We start from the raw sequence: 25,695 nt of genomic DNA, 5'->3' as shown, positions 1-25,695 counted from the left end.
ACCTTATTTTAGCTGAGAAAACTCGACAGTAAGCAATATCCTAGGTATTGTGCAAGCATTAATATTCTTGCTTTATTTTCCTTTCGTATCTCCAGGTATCGGTATCCACTGGAAGACCTTCCTTCTTTGCTGTATGGAGTGAAAGTTAGAGCACAGTCTTATGACACTTGGGTCAGTAGAGTTACAGAAGCTCTGTCTGCTAACCTCAACCACAAAAAAGGTTAGACTTCTGTTCTTTGTTGCAGGAGTTGAAAGGCATCCTACTTACTCTTTTTCTGATTTAATGAGAGAAAACGCTGTGTTGTTTAGTGAAAAAAGAAATGAGAAACTCATCTTTGTGTGTTTGAAATTGAACTAGCCTGTTGGAACCTTGATGTAAGGGTTGGGAAGCAGTCTAAAATGTCTTTTGTTTCTACATTCAAACTGTATGCTGTTACTACAGATGTAATTGAGTTGAGAGTGATGTTGGAAGATGCTGAAGACAGGAAATACCCGGAAAATGATCTCTTCCGTAAGCTTAGAGATGCTGTGAAAGAAGCAGAGACCTGTGCTTCAGTAGCACAGCTGCTTCTGAGTAAAAAGCAAAAACATAGGTAAGACTGATTTTTTTTTTTATTTTTTTTTTTTTTTTAATACAGTTTTTATCTATCTGTTTTGTTACTTGGTTGGACCTGGAAATGTAAGAAAACTGAGCTCTCACTGTCTACTAATTACCTCTAGTGTTTGCCTTTAGTGCTGTGACTCATTGAGAGACTGGGGAGACATACACTTGTAACAAAGATCCAAAAAGCAAACTTGAAATGCATTAAATATACTGTTTTGAGCTGACTTATGTACTGAAATGTGAAATCCTTTGGAAAAATTGTTTGATCTCTGATCAGGCATTTGTTTAAATGTATGAGAGAGTTGTAGGAAAAGACAGCTGGAAGAAAAAAATGCGATGGAAGTAAGTTCTTGACATGAATGTTTATATTTTAGTCAGCATGGCTAAGTATATAGCTTAAATAAAAAATGAGTTGATAAAACTGCTTTAGGAAAGAAAATTGTTAAAACGTTGTACTGCAAAGCTGAGTGTAAGGAAACTAGGAAATGGCAATTATGATTGGTGAGGCAAGCTTAGTTATGCCTTCTGGTGCAGCATTTCTCAAAAATGTTTGATTTTTGCCAGCTGCTTACAAGTGAATTGCAGAATGTGTTGGTATGCTGGTGGAATTACTGGAAGATGAAGAGGAAATGTCTTGCCAGCAATGACTAGGAGGATGGGATCCTGAGGAGCAAAGCAGTGCAGAGAGCAAAAATTGATTCCCTAGTTGCAGGCAGTGATGTCTGGCTGAACAGTAGTGCCTTCTCTTTATATCTTCTGGCTCCCTTAGGTCTTTGTATTGCCTGCCTTGCTTATGACCCTTCTGGAATGTTTTGCTGTCACTACCTCAGCATTTTCCTTGTTGCATATATAGTTTTTGGTGTTAAGCTTAAGGCTTCTTTAAGGAATGGGGTGCAAAGTAAATTCTTAGCTAGTTGTAATACCCTGCTTTCCTACACAGGACATAATGGAGTGTTCAAATGCAAGCCATGATGATGAAATGTTGTATCATAGATCCAATTACACTTCTCAACAGACATGCCTTAAGTTAATTAGTGAGTTTCCAGGGTTTTCTCAAGAAGTAGAATGGAGGGAACTGGCAACTTTCAATGATGTATCTGAACTAGAAATTAATCAAATCCCATGGGGCAAAGAAAGAAACTTGTGTAGTCTAAGACTACTGTTGTATGCTAAACCATAACATGATATAAAGTAGAGGTTTGAGAATTTTTCAGAAGATCTTAAATCCTCCTTAAACAACACTAGGAAATTTAAATCAGAAATTGCCTTCAGCTAGTTCTTTAGCACTTGTATTCGTGTTTAATACAGTGAGAGGGATCACATTTACACTAAGGATAAGGTTAGAAATGCATTAAAAATGAGTGCTGAAACAGAACAACTTGGCAGAGAATAAAGCACCAATAGAGTTGTGATCCAAATGTAGCTAATGATGTTGCACTTGTTTTTGGTTTTATGTATAGTCAGATGGCACAGAACTATGGAGTTGGCTTCAGTATATCCACATTTTCTCTCCCCCTTATTAATGCTGAAAGTTGTGAGTTTTTATAGGCAGGGATATGTGAATGCTTGTGTGACACATAGTGCTGTGGCAATGTATGGCTGCACTAGGGTTGGAGTGCTTAGGAGGTGGGTCCAAGTGCAGCTACCATTCCTTCTCACTGTCTGCTGCAGTAAATCAAAGTCTGCAGTATTCTTTTTTTCTCTGTGACTTTTACACAGTGTAATTATATTTGATGACTCATCTACATTTTCTTTTTAAGTCCACAGAATGAAAGATTAAATTTACTACTTATTTAATGTGATAAAATGTATATTGATTAGCAGGGAACAGCTATTCAGTGTTTAAAATCTGTCCTGCTCATGAGATTGCTGTGCCTGCAGTGATTATTATACCAAATATTGCATTAGTGTAGAGCCACTTAGCTTTTCCTGCATTCAGTGGGCTTGTAACACTTGCTTCTAGTGGTACTTAATGGAAGGATGTGTCGTATGCAGTACCAGTCTTTTTCTTCTGCAAGTTTCAGTGGTTCTCTGCCTGCAAGAGTGGCGACTCTAGCAAACAAGATTTATTTTCACAGCATGTTGCTGTTGTATATCGGAGACCTTTTGCCAGTGCCTGTCATGGCCATTAACTGCTTGAGCAAGTATAGATCTTCACATGGCTCTTGTGAACAGTCCCATCTGTCAAGTTGACCGGAAAGGGAGGTTCACTGCTGAAATCAGTTCCTTAGCAATGGGTTCCCCTTATCAACTTAAAGACAGAGAGTCAGCGTTACCTTTTTTCCTTTAAATGTTTTGGCCCGTGTGGTTTCCTCCATATTGTTGTCAGCGTTACTCTGTCTCTTGATCAAAATCTGAATTAATGACAGAGGTTCCCCCAGAAGCTGTGGCATCAGTGCCACTGATCATGTTTTTTAACTCCATACCTTTCACTTCCCAAAGCAGTTCTTGGTTCCCACAGATTGGTTACCGCGGTTTGAAACAATATCCTTGTAGGTAGAGACATTCCTTATTAGCAGTGCTGAGGACTTGAATTCTGAAGATGCTTATTTCAAATACCAAGTCTGCAGAGACTTCTTCAGTTTCAATATTTTTGGAAGAGGCTTCTATGTTTGAATAGCGAGCTGCTTTGGTTTTTGATTTTTACTGTATGTAGTATAGTAGACTCTTAGGAAAACAGTTTCTGCTTTGGATGTGTCTTCCAGTATATGGAACATCTTGTAGATCTTGTGCTTCAGAGCAGTCTTGTTTTTTTGTTTCTGTTTTCAGAAACTTGTCTTTCTCCCTGTTCTGATCAGCCTTAGTAAGTTTTGAAAGAATTTCACCTTTTATTTCCTTTTCAGTCACATCTAAGGCATCTTGTTTGACTTTGTATTTGAGCACTTGAAACTGTGTGTAGTTTGTAGCTTTGTGTAGTTTGTTCAGTAGTTTCTTTTCTTTACCTGTTTCAACCTCTACTATTTTGCACCCAATCCATTTGCTTATGTGAGGAACAACTGGAATTCTGTCATCCTTGCTTGCCCTGGTCATGATAAGGAGCTGTGGCCAATATTTTACCTAAGATAATCTTGAGTTTCTGAAGAATCAAGCATTTCTACTGGAAAAAAGAAGCAACACAAAAAACCCTGACCTCTTCGTGCTTTTGTTTGTTTAGTTGGAGCAAAAAAACCAATTAGAAAGTCAAAGAGTAGAGTAAATTCTCTTTATAGCAGAGTGTTTTACATTAAATCTAGTTTTCAAGGGTTTAAATTCTTGGAGATGTTTTGTTTTGTTTTGATTGGCCTTTTTTCTTGGGGTTCTTGAGTGATTTTGATACGTGTCTCTTACTGGGAGTAAACCTAGGTGTCATTGTGTCTTTCATATAATGTTTTCTTGTGTTCATTCATACAGCAGACAGAGCCAAGATAGTGGAAGGACACGGACCAAGCTGACTATGGAGGAGCTGAAAGCATTTGTACATCAGTTATTTAGCTTGCCCTGTGTTATCAGCCAGGCCCGACAAGTAAAGGTAGGTTTACATCTGTGTATCTTTATGTCTGTATATCCTTGGATATACTGTAAGCATTGTGCTTTTTTTCTGGATTTTTTTTTTTGTCTGTTAGTTTTGATTTTCATGTTTTGTTTATTTTGTGTATGTGTGTTTTGGTTGCTTTTTGTTTTTTTTTTGTTAGGTTTGTTAGTTTGACTGATGTACAGGACTTCAGCTTTTACTGTAAAGCAGATAACTGCTTCATGGTGATATTTGTGGCCTCAAGAAGGAAAATACTCTGGATTCATTTAGCTCAGTGTCTTCCTGCTTCAAGTAATCTTACTATTGTGATTGAAGTTTTGCTGATTACATGATGCTATTTATCCACGATAGAATTAATGATAACGTGTAATTTCTTCTCGTTTTCCTGCTTAAAGCACCTAAGTGGGCAAATATGGTGTTTGTACTACAATAGTATGCTCATGTAGTCATAACAGCTTGATACGTAGGGCTCAATGTTATTGCCTAAGCATGGATGTCTAATGCCCTGTGAATGACTCAAACCTATGCCATCTGGCCTTCGTTCCCATTTTGGAAGAATACTGCTGGTCTTGTGTGGCCTTCATGTGGCACATGACAGCTTTTAGGCTACGGAACCAAAGTGTTTTATGTGAATAGACATACACTTTTCAAGATGGTTGTTACGATGGATGCAGTCCGATGTGGTGGTTTCAGGGTTAAACTAAGAGAAAAGATTGCTTGTGTCTGTCACTGACCAAGCAGCCCAATTTTATCTCAGTGAACCAGTTGCTTTTCTTCCAGCATCATTAAAGCTATCTATAGCAGTGACATTTCCTGTTAAATCCTACCCTTCATATGTTTTTGCAGGAACTTCAGAAGGCTGTATTGCTGTGCTCCTTTAGGAGAGCAGGGAGGCAGTAGCACACTGGCAATTTTGCACTTGAATCTGTAAATCTTTTTCAGCCTTTGCTTTCCAGGTTTCAGTCTCCTTAATCTGTATGCATGGCCTGTACTTCTTGTCCTTCATACATTTCTTTGCACCTGTCTTTGAGTGAATCTAGACTAGTAAGTGATCCAGATCATACTGATTCTCCTGGCTGCGATTATCATTTATCACTGTGGCAGTTTGTATTACAGCAGGAGTTTTCAGCAGTAAACTTGATTTGTTTCTGTATCTCTGATGAAATGTTAAATACTGTTTGGCCTGCTAACCAACCTCCAGGAAACACTTTAGGAATCCTTGGTAAATATTTTTTTTTCATCTTGAGAAATAGTTCTTGATGTATGTCAACCATTTATTAACTTGTGTTTTCCGTTGGTACAGTTTTAAGAAGAATGTTGTGTACTGCTAAATTGAGGTCCTAAAGTTCTAGATGTCACCATGTGTGCAGCTAATTCTATAAGCAAACATATAGTAGAGGGATTTAATATTGGGCTTTCTTCCCATCTATTTGATATTGGCACGTTGTTGTTGAAAACAAGTATCTTCAGTAAACTATAGGACTGCAGGATACAGATTATCCAAGCCGGCTGACTCTAATCTTTATCCTTCTGAGATGCTCTTTAACGTGTTTCCCAGCAGTTAATTGAGTGGAAAGTATATGATCGGAAGATATTTCCAAATATTTACTAAGTATTTTCTGCCTCATGAAATTTTATCATCATATATTAATGGACCTGTGAGACTGTTAAGAGTTCATTGATTCTAGTGCATTTGATTCTAATGTATTTAAAACCTGCTTTAAATTAAGGCATGGTCCATAGATGACAGAGCTGAAGACATCTTCTAGATTCTTTGCCAGTTTTCTGATTGCATATTATACAGCAGTTTTCTTCTGTGGCATCTATTTTCTGGGTGGCTTACGACTTTTTGTTCATATAATAAACTCTTAACAGTTCTGATTTATGTTTTATCAAAATATTTTCTCCCAGCTGGGGAGGTGTCTTTGTTTTCTGTTTCTAAGTAGCCTTAGAAAACTAATTGTGTTGAAGTACTCTGTGTGCATGTGTAAGTTCCCGTGGCTTCAGCAGTTTCTAACTAGTAAAATTGATACATCTCATAGTCTTGCTGGTTAAAAATCATAGTGTTAGTTCTTGAATGAAGTCAGATAATGATCACTTAAACCTATGTACTCACTAACTTTGAGTGTGGTTTTTGACTGCAATTATCCATCATAATGAATTAGATTGGATGATGAGTATTTTCTAACACAAAAGGCTTGATAATTACTAGACTGTAATAATTTATTGTTGTTGCTATGAAGCATTCAGCATCTGTTTCCTATATGAAAAACCCTGTAATGTGGATCATGGTTGTTTTGTTTTGGTTTTTTTTTTTTGTAAATGTCTTTGGTTTCTACATGGGCATGAAAAGCAACATCAGACAAGGGCAGTAAGCATAGGTGTAGGAAATGTTTTGTTTTTCATTGTGGCACTGACTTGCCATCAGTAGCTTCAGATTCTGATCTTTTGTTAAGATATTCAGGAGTGAATCAATCAAGTATACAGGTTGAATGTCCTTGAATAAGTCTCCCATGGAGATATTCTCCTGTCTGATCTTTGATTTTTTTTCACTGCTGTTCCAAAACATGGAAATATGGACAAGTACAGAAATGTGGTTACATTGCTGTGGAATTCTCCTTTCATTGGAGGGTGTTCGCATTTTCATATCTTTACTTTTTAAGTTAAAACTCTGTCATGCTTCAGTGGTGAGCATGCTTTAAATGATTGCAAACTTGACTATTGTTCTTTTAATGCTCCTTTAACTCTGGTTTGTTTTTTTTTCCCTTAGCATATTGTGTTCTGTTACGTATTATCAGCATTAGTGAGTGCCTCCAACAACTGATTAAATGGATGACATCTTTGCAGAAGTCCCTCCTCAGCCCACTGTTTTAAAATAAGCATTATCTGGGCAGTCGATAATATCTTGTTCTGTAGGGATCTCTAGATGGTTGCAGCTATGTTACTTCAGTTGCAGATTTTGTTATAACTAATATGTATGATGAATGAAGTAGTCCCTATGTGAGACTCATTGGCTTCTGATAGAACAGTTGACACTGTGTGTAGAAAGTTTGACCAACGATGTGATGATCACATACAAACTCATATCTGACTGATCCTACAGCCAACTTTATTTTGATTCTGTGGTCATTTTTTCTGAACGCTTTTTATTGTATGTTACTCCAGAATCTACTTGATGATGTGGAGGAATTTCACGAGCGTGCTCAAGAAGCTATGATGGATGAGGTCCCAGACTCGTCCAAGCTGCAGGAGTTGATAGACATGGGCTCTGGCCTTTATGTAGAACTTCCTGAGCTGCCAAGGCTGAAGCAGGAACTGCAGCAGGCACGGTGGCTGGATGAAGTGAGGTCCACCCTCTTGGATCCCCAGAGGGTCACCCTAGATGTGATGAAGAAGCTGATCGACTCAGGTGTGGGCTTGGCACCACATCATGCTGTAGAGAAAGCCATGGCTGAACTTCAGGAGTTGCTCACAGTTTCGGAGAGGTGGGAGGAGAAAGCCAAGGTCTGCCTGCAGGCCAGGTGAGTGTTCCTCTGTAAACTTTTCTTACAGGTCACACTCTTAAGGGATTCTCAGCCTTTGTTAATGAATTGTGAAGAGTGGTGGCTTTGAAGATGTAGTCTACTTCTGTCATTGCCCAAGAGTTGGGTTTGAGGTTATTGATGAGTTACGGAAGGGCTGATTCCCTTTTGTATTGTACAGTGGCTGGAAGGTGTGACTATTGTTGCTGCCTTTGCTATTTACTTGTCTGCCCCTAAGCAAGCAAACAAAAAAATGCTCAGTATGGTACACAACAACTTCCTCAATTTTAAGGATTTCTGATGCTGTGGCCTTTTGATGGACTTCAGACAATCAAGTTCAGCTTTCTGACCTTTGCTGTTACTTGGTATCCAGTAGCACACTCCAAGAATAGAGCCATGATATGTTCTAGGCTTCTACACATAGGGATGAAGTCCCGAATTTGCCTGTCAAATTTGTGGCTTTAGATGGCTGGCATTTTGAGAGAAGGCTGGAAATAATTTTTTGTTTGTTTGTTTTTTACTCTAGGCCACGCCAAAGCATGATGGCCCTGGAGGGCATTGTGAATGAAGCAAAGAACATCCCTGCTTACCTGCCCAATGTGCTGGCACTGAAAGAAGCCCTGCAGCGGGCTAGAGACTGGACAGCCAAAGTGGAGGCCATTCAGGTAGAGGTTACAGCAAGAATTGGACCCTTCTGTTTGCATCCTTTTGTTTAGACATAGTCTTTATTCCTAGCCCCTCTACCCACAGGTATGACCCAAAGGGAATCCTTACTGTAGTTGTTCAGTGTAGTAGTCATAGATTATGTGCTTGAATTCCTTTTCTTCTTTTTGTTTAACTGTTTCCCCATTCACTATTCCATTTTTTCCTTCCTCTTGCCCATTTCTTAGGAGATGTAAAAACTGACAATTTTGTTATGATAGAAATGTAACTCTAGAGGGCTGTATTTATTATTACTGTTCTATGTACTATCACTGGCAATACTTGCCGCAGTGGAGAATGTTCTCCTCAAAGGTCTTTACTTTTGGAGATGGTTATGGGGATGTTTTGTTTTTTTCTCCCCACTGTGTGTTGAATAGTTTTTTTTTTTTTTTTTTTTTTTGTCTCAGATGTAATGGCACTGACAGCTGTAATGCTTTTGTCTGAAATAGATTGAAGTTAGTTATTAGTTCAGTAGAGCCCCCCTTTTCTATTGCCCTATTCAGATAACATGGACTGAAATTGATGCAGTCTCTGTGATATTCACAGTATTAATCTCTGGACTGCAGCTGCTTTTCTTGTATCAAGTATTTATTGAGAACTGAAGTGAAATCTCATTTGACTTTGCATCAGCCCTTGTAGAACTCTAGATATGTAGCTTGCTATTGAGCAGGTAGGATTTAAGACTGCCAGCTTGAAATGAAGTGTCTTACTCCCTAAGCCAGTTGTCCACATCAGAATAGATGTTAAAGTAGAAACTGTATGAGAGAGAGTTTTAAAAGTAGCAGTGAGATGGCAACCCTGCTGTCCTTTCCATTCCATTTCTGTTTTTTGTCACTGACTAGAGTGGTATATGGCTTGAAATCAAACTGGCCACTGACACAATGGTGCAATCTTTGACTCAGGGAATTTTCTTTTACCCCAGAATGGGAACAACTATGCCTACTTGGAGCAACTGGAGAACTTGTCTGCCAAAGGCCGCCCGATACCAGTGCGCCTTGATGCCTTGCCACAACTGGAGTCACAGGTAGCTGCTGCGCGGGCTTGGAGAGAGCGCACAGGAAGGACCTTCCTGAAGAAGAACTCGAGCTACAGTCTGTTACAGGTAAGCAACAGGAGTACAGTGTCAGACTTCAGAAGTGGATCTTGATGCTCTTCTGCAGTATTGGAAGGCAGAATAAATTATCAAATTCCATTTGATAATAGAAAATAATAAGTTTCACCTGAACAAAGAACAAAAAAGACAAGTCTGTGTTTGGCTAGTCTTATTTCATGTATAAACAACCTCAGCTGTTGCTTTTTTAAGAAACAGATTAAACCTCCAATTCGTGGGAGTAACAGTGTAAGTTTTTTGGTTACAGGTTCTGAGCCCTCGCACTGATATTGGTGTTTATGGAAGCAGTAAGAATAGACGGAAGAGGGCAAAGGAGTTGATGGAGAAGGAAAAGGAGAAAGATCTTGATTTGGAATCCCTGAGTGAGCTGGAGGATGGGCTGGAGGAGGCCAGGGATACTGCAGCTGTGGTAAGGAGCAATGAAAGGTAGTGTCTCCTGATACGTAGATTTAACTTGTCTCTAATCTGTGTAAAAAAAATCTTCAGGGAAATCTGATAAATTTTGCTGAAGCAAATATTTAATAGTACTAGCACAGTAATATAGTTTGTTTTTTTGCAGTGAAAGTAGAGGGAAGCACAGTTCAGCAAATAAGTGCAAGTATACAATATGTATCTGGCTATGTAAATAGCTTAGATGCTCTTGGTCTAATAACGTGTGGGTGTTCTTCTAATATTCTGATAGGATTTCAATACATATGAAATGGAATGTAACTCTTAAGCAGTACCCAGCATAGTACTATTCGTGACATTTATGCATTATACTAAACTGAAGTAAATTCTGTTTTGGATTGTTTTAGCAATCGTTCCTTTGATTCTTAAGATTTATGATAGTGGTTTGCTGATAGGAGTCAACAGATTTTAAAAGTGTGCTCTAAATTTGCTGACCTTAGACATTGCCTACCATACTGTAGAAAGTCTTTTTATTTAAGCACTGTCCTTCCTTGTTCCTATGTGAAGAATGTCCGAGGGCTATCTGTAAGGCTTCATCCTGGAAAGTGGGTAGGAAACAGTGTTACATTTGTTCTTCTTTGTTGGAAGGATATTGATGCAGCTTATCAGAAGAACTTGCTGTCATTTGGCTGCCCTTCCTCCACAAACAAAGAAAATACATGCAGAATCTTTAATATGGCTTATATACAACCAGTTTTATCTTAGTATGCTGCATTATATTTATTTGAATAGAGACACTGAGGAAATAGAAGTTGCTTCAGGAAGATAAACTGTCACTCAGAGGTTCCTGCTGCTGTCAGCATTTAAACAATGAATATCTGTTTCTCTTGTGTTTTTATAATGGATTTAATTATGGATTTCGGACATTTTTTAAACAGAGAACATTATCTAATATTTGTACAGTGGTTCTGTCAGGAGGACATAGAGGAGCAATATGTAATTGAGGAGGCATTTTAAATGAAGTTTTAAATAGGTTGCACAGTCCCATAATTTTGGGCTAGTTTAACTAAGAAGATCTCCTGATGTGTTTTTTCTGTGCTGCTAATAAAAAGTGATCTCTCCTTGCTGTGGAGGTCATGAACTGTTTCTGTCTTTGGATAGGTGGCCATATTCAAGGAGCGGGAACAGAAGGAGATTGAAGCCATGCATGCTCTCAGAGCAGCTAACCTGGCCAAGATGACTATGGTGGATCGTATAGAAGAAGTCAAATTCTGTGTCTGCCGCAAAACAGCTAGTGGATTCATGCTGCAGTGTGAGCTGTGCAAAGACTGGTTTCATAGCGGCTGCGTGCCTCTCCCCAAAACAAGCTCTCAGAAGAAGGGCTCTAGTTGGCAGGCCAAAGAAGTGAAGTTTTTGTGTCCGCTTTGCATGCGTTCTCGAAGGCCACGTCTTGAGACGATACTGTCTCTGCTGGTGTCCCTGCAGAAGCTGCCTGTACGGCTGCCGGAAGGGGAGGCATTGCAGTGCTTGACAGAGCGTGCCATGAGTTGGCAGGATCGAGCACGGCAAGCTTTGGCTACTGACGAGTTGTCCTCTGCTTTGGCTAAGCTTTCTGTGCTCAGCCAGCGAATGGTGGAGCAGGCAGCACGGGAGAAAACAGAGAAAATAATCAGTGCAGAGCTACAGAAGGCAGCAGCCAACCCAGATCTTCAGGTAGGGGTGTGAATATCTTATGCGCTGTGCTAGTCGTTCTTCATTGTGTCAAAATGCCTTTCCTTGCTTGGAGAGGAGAGAGCAGTTAGGCTGAGAATTCTAGTGTTTAGGCAGTTGTTAGTTTCAGGCTGTTCCTGGCTTTTCTGGCAACAGGTCTGTTACTTTGAACTCATTGTCAGGAGCAACTGTGTAAACACAAGCAACAAGCGTAAAGGATGCTGGTTCAAACATTACAGCCAGCTAAATGGCCTGAAGATTTTTAAAGTGGTGGCTACTTTGGTGTCCAAGTTCCATCTGCCTCTGACAGAATCATAAGTATCTGTATAAGTTCTAATAGATTTCATTCTTGGGATTTTGATATCTTAGGAAACTTTGTCAAGGGGTATAGGGAATCACTGATACTTTTTGCAGTCAGCTTGCTCATCTTGAGATCAAGATCAGTAATCGGATGATGCTGTGGTGAAGAAACTTGTACAGCTCCAACATGGTATAATTTGGTACCAATGAACAACAGTAGCTGGATCTTCCTAGTCACTGTTACTCAAAAAACTTGGAAATAAAGTCTGAAAGATCCTATTTCTGTCTTTCTTCGCAACTTGCTGTGAATGGGAGCCAGACAGTTGTCTTCAGGATTAAAGAACCATCCTTTTCTTAGTGACTGTGACCTCAGTTTTTTAAACAGATTTTTCTAGAAGCTCCATTGTTTCAGCTTCTTACTCTGTTTTTCTTTCAGGGACACTTAACTAGTTTCCAGCAGTCAGCCTTTAACAGAGTGATAGGGAGTGTGTCCTCTTCTCCTCGGCAGACTTTGGATTATGATGATGAAGAGACAGATTCTGATGAAGACATCAGGGAAACATATGGCTATGACATGAAGGTAAGTAATCCAGTGTGGCTTGTCTGTGTGGAGTTAATTCAGAACACCTGTTTTCGATTTGTTTCAATTTATTCTGGAATATTTTAAGCTACTAAGTATATTCTGCCCTGGCTTCTGATGCACAAGAGGTACTTCTTAGTTTAGAATGTCTTAGCTTTGGTGTTTTGGAAAGTTCTGTAATGTTTTTGTTCAAAATCCTTAAATGTCCTGTGATTGAGTTTCAGAAGGTTCTTTCTATTGCTAAAGAAAAAACTGTTTCTCAGGGGATTGGTATTCATAATACCATTGAGATTGGACATTGTCCTTATGCCTCTTCCAGAGATGTTAGGAATCATAAATATGAGTAATATTTGGAGAGCTCTTAATTGGTTTCCACTGTAGCAAAAAATAAGTCTTTGAAAACTTTGTGCCCTGTAAGAAGCTTCCCGATGCCAGAGCTGCTCTCACGTTTTCATACCTTTATCTTCATTCAACCCACATATAAAAGGAGGTACATCTGTTGAGTTCTGATCTGTGGAACTGTTCAGGTCTCAATCTCTGGTTCACATTGTGAAACTAGTCCAGTTCAGAAATTGTCATTGTAGTTATACTTTATATACATATATTTTTTTTTCTAGAGAAAAAAAGTCATGAGAGAAAGCAATTATAGAGCTAGCCAAGCATTGTCTGTATGATGTATTTCATTTTAGTACTTCTGAAATATCTTTTTTGTATGTATACAGATGACAGTGATGTCACCGATTCTTCTTACTTTGTGGTTTCTATTTAGTGATAGTGTCATTTCTACTTTAAAGAAATGTGATTGTACAGATTCTTTTAAGGCACACTTTCTGCTTTCTAGAGGAACAGTGAATTTTTCAGATATGCTCTGCCTCAATCTCCTGTTGTTAGTAACTTGTGTCTAAGTACATAACTGCATGAAGCTACATTTGTCTTGCAGCCCTGTGAGATGCCAACAAGAGTAAATTGTATTTGAGTATTACAACTTTTATTAGAATGTCTTCATTAGAAAAATGCTGCAAACTGTTCTTTGCACTGGAAGTTGTAATAAGGCATTTCTGAAAGATGTGGCACATTCTGAGGTTGTGATGAAAGAAAGCGTATGTTGAGAAAGATGGCATATGCTTGTCAGGATGTGAGGGTATTGCAGGAGTGTAATTTCATTTCTGTTGAGTGCATTCTGTTGTCATGATTTGAAAATCTGTTACTTGTCCTTTTGATTTGGATGTCCATCGTTATAAAAATCTAAAGTAAAAATCTGTCAAAACAAATGCAGATAGGGACCAGAAATGTCTTTTGTTAGGTCAGCTAATGTGATTGGAAGAGCAGGCACATTTTTACGCAGCCAAATTACTCAGTTCTAACATAGATGCAGCAGAGTTCAAAAGAAATGGCAAAGTTACTCAGAATTTAATTCTTCATACTGTTGGCTTTCAAGTGTTTCTTCCCATTTGTGGTTTATAAATGTTTTCCGTGGGAATGATGGGTTTAAAAATAATGTATAGAGATTATGCTGTGAAAATAACTGGTTGAGGAGTTTATTAATTTCACCTGTAGGAGTGAGGAAGGGATAAGTGAATATTAGCAGATGTCAGGGTATCTACTGAGAAGGGTTTGTGCCTTCAGATTTTCTGCCTACTGTAATGCAAAATCAAAACAAAGTTTTTTCCCCACTGTTAAGGCATTCCTAACCTCTTTCTGTTTGTGGATCCACTCGCATCGATGACATGCATCACATTCATTCTATTTGTTTTTGTAACACATTTGAGATGTCAAGCAGCCAGCTTTATGCAATGCACTGAGTGCAAACCAGTGCTATCATTAGTCTTTTCCTGAAAGTATTCACAACATTCTTAAGTATTGCAGCCTTTCTCTTTTTTTAGTGTTTGTATCTTAAAATTATTCAAAATTGCCATTAAAATCCTGATTTCAGGGCAAAAATTGATTTTTATTTATTACTGCCATTTTGTGGCCATCTATCTATTGATATTTAGATCCTGAGATCCTGTGCTGGATGAAACATGCAGTTTTTTCCTTTCCCTGTAAGATCTTCAATCATTTCACAGAATCACCAAGGTTGGAAAAGACCCACAGGATCATCCAGTCCAACCATGCACCTGTCACCAATAGCTCTCACTAAACCACGTCCCTCAACACAAAATCCAAACATTCCTCAAACACTTCCAGGGTTGGTGACTCCACCACCTCTCTGGCAGCCCATTCCACTGCCTGACTGCTCTTTCAGAGAAGTAGTATTTCATAACGTCCAGCCTGAATCTCCCCTGGTGCAGCTGGAAGTCATTCCCTCCAGTCCTATCACCAGTTACACAAGAGAAGAGGCTGACCACCAGCTCACTACAGCCTCCCTTTAAGTAGTTACAGAGAGCATTTCTTTCAGTAATAACCATTATTTACTTTGCATACCTCTGCTTTATTAAAGATGCAGTCTTTATAGCCTTGCAGTCAAATTTTTCAAACAAAACTATAAGCTAAGTGAGAGTGTTGTCGTGTTGACTTCTGAAGACCTCATTTGAAGGACTGCTTAGGGAAAAAACTTGACAAATACATCTCATGACTCACTGATTAGAGAATTAGAATTCACTTGCCTCCACAGCTGCTGCGTTCTTCTATTGTTTACATAGGGATTTAATTTCTACCTTTTTCCAGCGGTGTTGGTGTCTATGGTGGGGATACTTTGAAGGAGGGTTTTAGGAACAGCAAACTGTTTGGCCTTAGTAGAATTTACTTTGAGGTAAGCATTTGTTAGAGCCAGATGTTACATTTTTTTTCTGTGGGTCTTTTTCAGGACAATGCCAGCGTAAAATCTTCTAGCAGCTTAGAACCCAATTTGTTTTGTGATGAGGAAATCCCCATTAAATCAGAGGAAGTGGTGACACATATGTGGACTGCTCCCTCATTCTGTGCCGAACATGCGTATTCATCTGCTTCTAAAAGCTGCTCTCAAGGTATCTGCTTTCCTATGCATTGGATAAAATTGAACAGACAACTGGAATGAGCAATCAGAGAGCAAGAGAGGAACTACTCTTGTTGCCTCTGCTAGTTGTAGAGGATATGCTCTCTATAAGGAGTAAGAGAATAGCATTGCAGTTGGGATGGCTGGTATATAAAGCTGTGTCCTTGATTTTTGTTTTTGTGTTTTTTCTTTTGCTTGGGATTGCCTCCGTCTTTAAGTAGCTGTTGTACAAAGTATGTAACTTCTTTTTTTGTTTTGATCTCTTGCAACTTGTGTCCTGTCTGAAAGGTTCCAGCACTCCAAGAAAGCAGCCTCGGAAAAGTCCACTGGTACCTCGCAGTTTGGAGCCCCCTGTATTGGAGCTGTCACCTGGAGCAAAGGCTCAGTTAGAAGATTTAATGATGGTAGGAGACCTACTGGAGGTATCACTGGATGAAACTCAGCACATCTGGCGGATTTTACAGGCTACTCATCCACCCTCTGAAGACAGATTCCTTCATGTAATGGAGGTATGATCTTGTAGAAGTAGTCTAGTACAGGAAAAAGATCACGTCATTTATAGCTGTTCTTTTTAAGGGTTCGTGAGGAAAGTGTTTAACATGCTTAATTTCTTTTTATGACAAGGTTACCAGTTAGCTGACCAAAGGAAATGAGTTGATTTAACCTTTCTGGATTTCAGCAAAGATTTCAGTGCTGTCTATCTTAGTATCCTTCTGGACAAAATCCCAGCCTGCAGCTAGACAAAAAGATAATGCAGTGGGTGAACATTTGGCTGGTGGGTCAGGCTGAAGGGTTATGGTAAATGAAGATGCATTAGACTGACAGGCAGACAGTAGTGGGGCTTTATTTTATAATCAAAGGATCAATTGAGCTGGGAAGCAAAGTGGCAGGTGTGGATCTCTTCTCTAATGACACCAATAGCACCTGAGGGAACAGCATGGAGCTGTGTCAGGGAGAGTGTTGTTGGGTATTAGGTGTAGAACCTTCTCCTGAGAGTGGTAGGCACTGTAACAAGCTCCCTAGGACAGTGGTCGTGGCATCAATCCTGACAGATTTCAAGAAGCATTTCAACAAATGCTTTCAGACATAGGGTCTGAATGTGGGAGGTCGTTCTGTGTGGAACCAGGTTATGCGTGGAGTGGACCTTAATAAGGACCTGACCTGAAGAACAGACCATCGAGTTTTAACCCCCTGCTGTGGACAGGGCTGCCACCCCATCCAACCTGGGCTTGAGGTCCAACAGGGATGGGGCACCCACAGCTTCTCTGGGCAGTCTCTGTGCTAGTGTCTCATAACTCTCAGAGTAAAGAATTTCTTCTTAACATCAAACCTAAATCTCCCCTCTTTTAGTTTAAAACTGGTGCCTCTTGTCCTGTCATAATCAGGCCAAGTGAAAAGTCAGTCTCCATCTTGTTTAAAAGTTCTCTTAAATTACTGGAAGGACACAGATATGTTTCCTTGAAGCCTTCTTTTCTCAGGACTGAATATGCCCAGGTCCATTAGCCATTCTTTGGGAGGTTCTCTAACCTTTTGATCATCTTTGTAACCTTGTCTGGACCTGTGCCAATAGCTGCATGTCTTTCTTGTGCTGGTGGCCACCTTTTAAGCTTGTCCAGGTACCTTTGGATGGTATCTTTACCTCTGTCATACCAGTTGCACTACTCAACTTATAGTCATCTGCATGCTTGCTGAAGGTGAAGGTTGTAATGAAGATCTTAAAGAGCACTGATCCCAAGGCCAATGGGAGTCATGACTTGTCACCAGCCTTCACCTGCCCGTGGATCTGTTGACCACAGCTGCACAGTTAGTAAGTACACAGAGGTTAGGCTTGGTAAGATGTAAGATCAATAAGTATACAGATGTTAGGCTTAGTAAGATTATCACAATGGAAAGAGAATCAAAATAAGTGAAAATGTGTGCTGATGTTGCAGTAAACTCCACAAGGAGCGGTCTTCAGAGAGAGAGATCGTTTCTCAGTGATATTCCTCAAATGGGGTCTAGAAGAGGTGGAGCCAGGCTCCACACCTTCCTGGCAGCACAAGTGAATTGCCTTCACCCATGTTGCCACGGCTGACTCGTTGCTTTCCTCAGATGGTCAATCAGAGGTTCAGGCTGTGATCAACAGTTCCCATACAACAGCACTCTGGTTGCAACCATCCAAACAATTCCTTATGCATTCAACAGTCCTTCAGATCTGTATCTCTCCAATTCTGAGGTAAGGATGTGGTGTGGGACCACATCAAAGACCTTTCAGAATTCCAGTATAGACAACACCAGTTGCTTTTCCTTTGTCTACTGATCTTGACACTCCATTGTAGAAAGCCATCAGATCAGTCAGGCACAATTCTGCCCTTGTGAAGCTGTGCTATTTAACTTGGATCACAACCTCATCCTGCATATAACTTGACATAACATCCAGGAGAATCTGATCCATGACCTTCCTAGGCACAGAGGTGAGGCTCAGTGGTTTGTAATATCTTGGGTCTTCCTTTCTACCCTTCCTAAAAACGGAAGTGATGTTCCCATTTTTGCAGTCACCAGAGGCTTCACCTGATAGCTGTGACCTTTCAAATATGATGGAGAGTAACTTGACAGCCATGTCAGTTCCTTCAGGACCCTGGGATGCAAGTTGTCTTGCTCTGTAGACTTGCACACATCCACTTCCATCAGGTGGTTCGGGACTTGCTTCTCTTACAGTGAGAGGGGTTTTGCTCTCCCCAGCCCCCACTGTAGATATTCATAGATGGTAAAAGACATGGGAAGCCTGACTGCCGGTGAAGACTGAGGCAAAGAACTTGGATACCTCAGCCTTATCTGTGTCTGTTGTAGCCATATCTCCCTTCTTGTTTATCATGGGCTAGGTGTGGGAGGGGGGAGAGACCTTGACCTTTCCCTTCTGTCCTGTGTACTTGTAGAATTCCTTCTTGTTTTTCAGATACCTCACCAAGTTTAGTTCCATTTGTGCCTTGGCTTTCCCAATTCTGTCTCTGTGTGTCTGGATAGCATCCTTGTATTCTTCTCAAGCCACATACCCATGCTTCCTCTGCCATCCAAAGGTACCTGAGCAAGCTTGAAAAGTAGGCCCATGAAAACCTAATGAGGTTCAACGAGATCAAGTGCAAGGTGCTGCACCTAGGTTGGGGCAATCCAAGATACCTTTGTAGACTGGGAGAAAGACTCATTGAGAGCAGCCCTGTGAAGAACCGTTTGGGTGTCCTGATGGAGGAAAAAGCTAGATGTGAGGCAGCAGTGTGTGCTTGCAGCATGGAAGGCCAGCATCATCCTGGGCTGCAACAAAAGTGATGGCCAGCAGGGAATGGGAAGGGATTGTCCCCCTCTGCTCTGCTTTTGTGAGGCCTGTCTGGGGTACTGCGTCCAGGCCTGGGGTCTCCAGCACAAGAAGAGACGAAGCTGTTGGCATGGGTCTAGAGGAGGGCCACAAAGATAATCAGAGAGCTGGAGCATTTCTCCTACAAAGAAAATTTGAGGATGCTGGGCTTATTCAGTCTGGAGAAGGCACCAGGGAAACCTCATTGCAACCTTCCAGTACCTGAAGTGAGCATATAAACAAGATGGAAACTGTGATAGGACATGGGAGAATGGATTTAAAACTAAAAGAGGGAGGTTTAGATTAGCTATTAGGAGGAAATTCTTTACTCAGTGAGTGGTGAGGCAGTGGTCCAAAAAGCTGAAGATGCCCCATCCCTGGAGATTCTCAAGCCTGGGTTGGAAGGGACTTCTTTAAGACCTCTTCCAAGTCAAGACATTTTATGTTCCTGTTAATATGGACAGCTTGTACTTACCTTAGATAATATTTGTACATTGCCAAGTTTCTGTTGCTGGGGAAAGAGCATTGTTTTTAATGTAGGTAAAAAGATTCCAGTTCTCGTCAAATTAGCCCACATACTCCTATTTTTTGAAAATATTCTATGAAAATGTGCTGAGTTTTCTGCTAGTACTGAATAAGTCAGGTATATATGGTGATTCTAAGGACTAGTTCAAATTGTTTATGCCTCATTCACGCTGTGGCTAACGTGTATGAATGAGGGCTGTACATTAGAAGAGAATGTAAACTCTTGTGTTGGAGCTGTACTGCCATCCATCCTTCATCCTGTGTCACCTGAATAGGGTCATTTTGACCATGTATAGTCACAGAGTACATTATTGCTGTTTCCTGTACTGAGCAGTACAGGAAATGCACTGAAGATTATTCCTTATTGACAATAGCATGCACCAACATAAAATGGGTTACATTTTTTGAACAGTAATGCATGCTGATCAGTTATCATTCTTTTGAGTGCCATCCAGTACAGTGGGTAAGTCAAGATGTTGCCAAACTGCTGGCTTGTAGGGTGGTAGCATAAAGCAGATCCTTCTTCTGGAGAAGTTCTGCATTACTATTTTTAGATCTAGGGACTTCATTACGTAAGATTAATTTTCTTTTAATGTTATGTTTTGGTTATAGGTTTTTTTGATGAACAATTTGAATGCCAGCAAATAGCACTTTATAAATAGCATGCCACAGTGTTGGACTGATAGTTAAAAACAGCTTTGTGGGTGGAGGGTAGTGTTCAACATTTTTGTGATTAAGCTCTGCGAATACTTGTTTGGCCAGAATTACTCATTTTGAGTTAAATACCTTTCTTTGTCTATTTAGATGCAAAATAGGTAGACTTCTGCAAATTAGTCTTCAGAGAACTTGTTACAGGGTGGAGAAGCTATATTAAGTCATGTACAGTAAAGAGACCCAGTCTTTACTGGCCTGTGGTATGTCCTTAATCTATTAATATAATTAACGTTAAAATACATAGCTGAACTAACTCAAACTGAATCAGTCTTGTTTGTTTGAAGTGGTTCTAAATAGGACTTGTCACCTACAATGACAGTTTGCTAATTATAAACCCAATTTTTGATCTGAATCTACTACTTAAGAGTGTTTAATAACACCAGTTTTTTTTGTAGCGTGTCCTGGTTTGGGAGCTATTCAAGTAATGGATCTGTTGCAGTCTTCTCTTGCTGGAGTTGATAATACATTTTAAGAATTCAGCAATTGTTCTGTACTAATTTCCAGGATAGCAATTGCTTTCTTCAAAAATAATTATAGGCAAGACTGACCTAGGATGAAAAACAAGCAAGAACACCTAGCCATCAATCTTCCTAACTTTTATTGAAAAGCACCGTGAGTAGGGAGTTGTGATTACTGCCTGTTTTTTCTCCTTGCTCTTGCTGGTATTTTACATTTTCCTACTGGACCTTGTAAATTCACTATGCTTCGGGTACTTAAGACTTTTTTTTTAGTATAGTGAAGATAAAGGTGAGCCTCTTTTATTTAGAATTCGTGACAGTATGTTGCTGGATAAGTTTCTTCCCCCATGTTATGGTAATGGCAGAGGTAAGTATGTTTTTAACCACAGATTTATGGTACATGGGAATTTGTTTGGGAAAAAAACCCCAACAATCTCTTTTCACCCTTTTATGAAGGATGACAGCATGGATGAGAAACCGCTGAAAATGAGAGGGAGAGACTCGTCTGAGAGGAAGCGGAAACGAAAGCTGGAGAGAGCAGAACAGTTCTTTGGAGATATGAAGCAAAAATCTAAAGAGTTGAAAAAATTAGAAAAGCCGAAGAAAAAGAAGCTAAAACTCACCATGGATAAGACAAAGGAGCTGAACAAGCTGGCAAAGAAACTGGCCAAGGAAGAGGAGCGGAAGAAGAAGAGGGAGAAGGTGGTTGTGGCAAAGGTGGAGCTGGCAAAGGAGAGCACAGAGAAAAAAAGAGAGAAGAAAGTCCTAGATATTCCTTCTAAGTATGACTGGTCTGGAGCTGAGGAGTCGGATGATGAGAACGCAGTATGTGCTGCACAGAACTGCCAGAGGCCCTGCAAAGACAAAGTGAGTTTTTGCTTAGTCCCATCACAGTCAATTTCACGCAAAGTGAATTCAATGAGAAGGCTGAACAGCTTGAGTAACAAAAGTAGAATAATTTGAAATGAGAAGGTATTGAATAGTACTTGGGTAGGTATGTAAATGGGAATAAAACTTGACAAACTCATCTCATTCTCCTAGCCACTTTAAAACATGAGGGGAAGATGAAAAATTACAATCTGGGAAAAAGTACTCTATCTTGGTTGGGAAGTTTAAACTCTTCAGACTGGACTGATGAGTATTTTACTGGTAATGGAGAACACGCATTGTCTGATTCAAAGAATTCTTTGCCTCAGTGATAAAATGTTCCAGATCACATGCTGTTTCTGAGCAGAAATGGGATGTGCAGCACTCCTAAGTGTAGCACATTTTCAGTGTTTGCTGCACACAGCTTGTGAGCAGTGATGCTGCTGGGTCTACAGACTGCAGTGCTTCACGTTGCTGTTGGGAGATGGATAATCAGCAAGTTTAGAATTGATTGGTTTATTACAAAAAAATTTGATCTGCTTTTCTGTGTGATGCTTTCTGTTCTGACTGTCAGCTTATTCTCCTACAAACTCCATCTTAGATATGTTGCCACTACTGTTATTTTTACTAATGTATTTTTGTTTTCATGTTGCTTTGTAAGTCAAAAGTAGAACTACAGCAGCAGTAGCTGCCATGGCCTAAGGATACAGAAGGAGCAGCGTTGCTGGGAAAATACTACTTTTTAAACTGAAGCAGCTTATTAAAACAAGTTCTATAGTTCATTAATTTGTGCCAAACACTTTTTGCGTTCTCATTCTATTGGGTGGATTTAATAGAAGACATTTTCTTCATAGAACCTCTGCTTTTCTGTCTCTCCTTCTAATGTTGCTGATACAATCTCTTGCAGGTAGACTGGGTGCAGTGTGATGGTGGCTGCGATGAGTGGTTTCATCAAGTTTGCGTTGGTGTCTCTCCAGAAATGGCTGAGAATGAGGATTACATCTGTATAAACTGTGCAAAGAAAACAATGCAGGGCCCAAGTAGCCCTGCTCATGCACCACCTCCTTCTTTCTTGTTGAGCTACAAACTCCCAATGGAAGATCTTAAGGAGACAAGTTAGCAACTGCTTGATGTCTGGAACTTGCTGAGAAATGGACTGCTGATACCCCTACAGAAAGAGAGGGTTTGAATCTAATGTAGCCACTGAGCTTCACTTCCAAGGATGTACAGACCTGCAGCAGAGTTGGTCCCTTCCTTACAGCTGGCTTCCTTCATACAGCAGGGACGTCAAGGCACAGTGGTTCTGACTCATCTATGCAGACACCGCCTCATTAGGAGCTGCAGCCAGTGTTTTGACTTGAGTATTTCCATCTTTGAGAGTGGCTGTTGCTCTTAGAGACTGAGCTAACCCGAGGCTGTTAGATTAGACGCTTCAGGGTGTTAGAAGTCCATGTTGGCAGCAGAGCTGGCCTGAAATTGGTGGCATGGGCTGGAGCTTTTTAGCCATACCACGTTGCCCTAAGGAGGTTTTGGAAGTTATCTTTTGCCTCCTCCTGCCAACCCAGTGAGAAGGGCAATGTCATGAGAGAGTTGTCTCCGTATCCAGGCGGCTAACACTACTCTATAAGGATGGGAGCAAGTGGATGAATGAATGAGTTTCTCTTTTGTAGCTGAAGGGCAGAGGAGCTCATGATCTCAGAAATAGCAAAGGTTCTGTGTACCAAAAAGAAACCCAATTCTACTCTGCTAGCAAAATTTTTACCTTAGTGGGGGACAACTGATCTTCCTGTCCTGAGGGGGGCCGGGAAAAAATGATGTCCATCTTGACCAGAGCTTGTGAAAAGCAGAGTGCTTCCCTTTCTGCAGGGGTGCCCTCTCCTGTTCTAGGCTTTGCTTAGAGTTCCGCACTCCTGCACGTTAAAGTTGTCTCACGCAGGATGGAGCTGGCAGGGAGGTACAGGGCACCAGCTTCTGTGATCTGTACCCAGGAATGGGAAGGAAAGAAGACAGCCCACTTACCTCAGAGGTTACACTGACATGTGCTTCTGTGAAAAGTTTCACTCACAACTATTTCCAGTATCACCAGGCTACGGGCATGGCCTCGAGAGATACCAGCAAGCAGTCTGCAGATACTGTTCACAGTGCAAATTCCCCTCCCTGCTGGCCTTGCTGGATGCGTACCAGTCAGCAACAGTTCTTGTTGAAAGTTACCCCTGGCTTTGCCAGAGGACCAGAGGGCTTGGGGTCATCCTGGGTGACAGTTGTTTTAGTAAATCCATTTTTAAAGAAGGACTTGTTTTTACTTTTTTCTAAATGTCTCAGACTACTGACTTGTTCTATAAATAGATTATTTTTCTTTGATTTTTTTATACTTACCACTGTTAACCAGCAGCACAGACAGAGGTTCACAAAGCAAAAACCTGCCCGTGGGCTTGGGTTTTTTTACTCCATTCCTTCCTTGTAGTACAAGGAATTAGCAGTTACCTTCCCCATTCTAGCCTGACCAGCTGCCTGTGTTTAAATAGGTAAATACATTTCACGTGCTACCTTTGTGTTTGGGTTTGTTCCTATTTAGTGGGGCATCTGGGCCTTAATGACTCCAGTCAGTGCTGGCTTTCGTGTATGTGAATGTCTGAAGCTAGCCACTGGGCTGTCTTGTCCCCCCCCCTTCCACTCGCTCCCTATTGTGTTTCCATTCTTCTGCAGTTCTAGGAGTGTTGTAAGTAGTGTCCAGTCTTACTAGGAGCTGGATTGGGATTTAAAAGAAAATTGACAAAAACAAAAGTGTTCTGTCTTGACTGTTCTGTGTCCATTCTCTTGTTCTCTGATATTTGGAAGTTTATTTATCTGGCAGAATTGTCCGTCCAAAAAGAAAAGCAAACAAAACACCAACACCTCAGCTCAGGTAGATGAACTTTATTGGTTTATTTGTGCCTGCTACCTGGGGAGAGGAAGATGTGCAACAGAAAAGAGCTAGGGCGGAGGGCAGAAAGTGCAGGATCTTGGGAGTTTTTTGAGTGCAGATTGGTCACTGGCTTCTAATTCCTGCTCCTTAAAGACGAATGTGTTAAATGGAAGCTGTGGTTAAGCATGTGGCTGAACAGGCACCCTAGCAAACTTAAGAGTATTATTTGTTTACTTAGTTATGAAGGAGTCTATGCTATAGCTAGACATGCCCTCTTTTTTGCATCCACTTACATTTTTTTTCTTCTCGATGTACGTTTAGTTTTGGTAAACTGGTTTAAACAGTTGTTACTTTCCTTCAGGCTTTAACTGATGGTACTACATAAATGTTTCCCTATATGGAGTGGATAGACTCTCTGTCACAGATGTTTAATTGTTCCAGAAGTAGACTAGTACAAGATTTTGTAAAGAATCCCAGTGTCTGTATTCTTTCATGACTCCTAGAATTCGTGACACGACAAGGAAAATGTGGTCAGCATATCCTGTTAACTGTTGAGCATATCCTCTTAACCATTCTTACATTCTCTGTCGTGATAAAAGTCATTGTTATATGTAATTTACCATCAACTGGAAAGAGTTCTTTTAGTAAATCTGCATTGAATGTTCTTGTTTCTCTGAGTAGAGGGTGTGATCATGAGCAGAAGGAAGCAAAGAGCAATACAATGCAGTGGTCAGTCGTTCTCCTTGTAACAGGTGTAAAAAACAGTGAACAAGAAATGGGCAAGTAGTCACCTTCTTAGTAGCTGTTTTCACGTGACCATATGAGGAGGTTTTTACCTTCTCAGAAGGAGATTACTGCACTTCTTTAGCTGTGTGTTTTGTTTCCCATCTACTTTTGGGTAAGGTGTTCATAAACTGAAGACCATTATTAGCTTTACATCTCTCTGTTTAAACATTTATTTTTAAAAGCATAATTCTTCCCAAAGGATTGCTGATAGTATAAAATTTTGAATAAATGTTGACTTTTTGAAAAATCTGTAGAAATGTAGTTAGTGGTTTTAAAAAACAACAACAAAGCACAACAAATTTCAGCTGTGATACCATCCCCACATCTTAGCTTATAGAATTTTTATGAAAATATGCAAACAAGTAAACCAAAGTTAAGCTAAGGAAATCATTTTCATAAATGCTTGCTGCAGCTGTAGGAGAAAATTTCTCGTGCTTTAGAGACAACATGTCAGTGTATACAAAATCTTAGCTCTTGTGTATCTAGAACAGTACACGACTTAATACTGTATTCCACAAAGAGTATTAACCACAGTTCTTGTTTCTCTTCACGTGTCAAATAACCAGAGCTGTTGGATGGAAGGAAAAATGGCCAAGACTTGAGTTGTGCCTGGAATTGGGCTGCTTTACTTGCATAGAGATAAACATCGCTCCTGAACTCTTCAGTGCTATTACTTTTAGGATTTATGCTTTTTACAAAGTATCTGTAC

The 25,695-nt window shown here is 40.2% G+C and overlaps 1 protein-coding gene across 2 annotated transcripts in view; it reads left to right on the top strand.

The window, feature by feature from the left end:
• Positions 1–25,233, top strand: part of KDM5A (lysine demethylase 5A) — a 50,605-nt gene extending 25,372 nt beyond the window's left edge. Inside the window, exons 16-28 of one of the 2 annotated variants that reach the window (XM_042837730.1) lie at positions 96–220; positions 443–593; positions 3,998–4,112; positions 7,281–7,636; positions 8,163–8,301; positions 9,261–9,440; positions 9,697–9,858; positions 11,001–11,552; positions 12,286–12,429; positions 15,236–15,395; positions 15,692–15,912; positions 20,885–21,295; positions 22,203–25,233. In XM_042837730.1, the coding sequence (XP_042693664.1) occupies positions 96–220; positions 443–593; positions 3,998–4,112; positions 7,281–7,636; positions 8,163–8,301; positions 9,261–9,440; positions 9,697–9,858; positions 11,001–11,552; positions 12,286–12,429; positions 15,236–15,395; positions 15,692–15,912; positions 20,885–21,295; positions 22,203–22,415 (2,929 nt within the window). In that variant the 3' untranslated portion in view covers positions 22,416–25,233. Of the gene's footprint in view, positions 1–95; positions 221–442; positions 594–3,994; positions 4,113–7,280; positions 7,637–8,162; positions 8,302–9,260; positions 9,441–9,696; positions 9,859–11,000; positions 11,553–12,285; positions 12,430–15,235; positions 15,396–15,691; positions 15,913–20,884; positions 21,296–22,202 lie in introns of both variants that reach the window. The other variant, XM_042837729.1, reaches the window with a different exon arrangement.
• The last annotated feature ends 462 nt before the right edge of the window (positions 25,234–25,695 follow it).

Source organism: Centrocercus urophasianus, unplaced genomic scaffold (assembly GCF_019232065.1).
Source record: "Centrocercus urophasianus isolate 14NV4802_14NV808 unplaced genomic scaffold, USGS_Curo_1.0 seq_73, whole genome shotgun sequence".
NCBI classification, from domain to species: Eukaryota; Metazoa; Chordata; class Aves; order Galliformes; family Phasianidae; genus Centrocercus; species Centrocercus urophasianus.
Note: the sequence above shows the minus strand (reverse complement) of the source record. Positions and strands in the feature narration are given on the sequence as shown.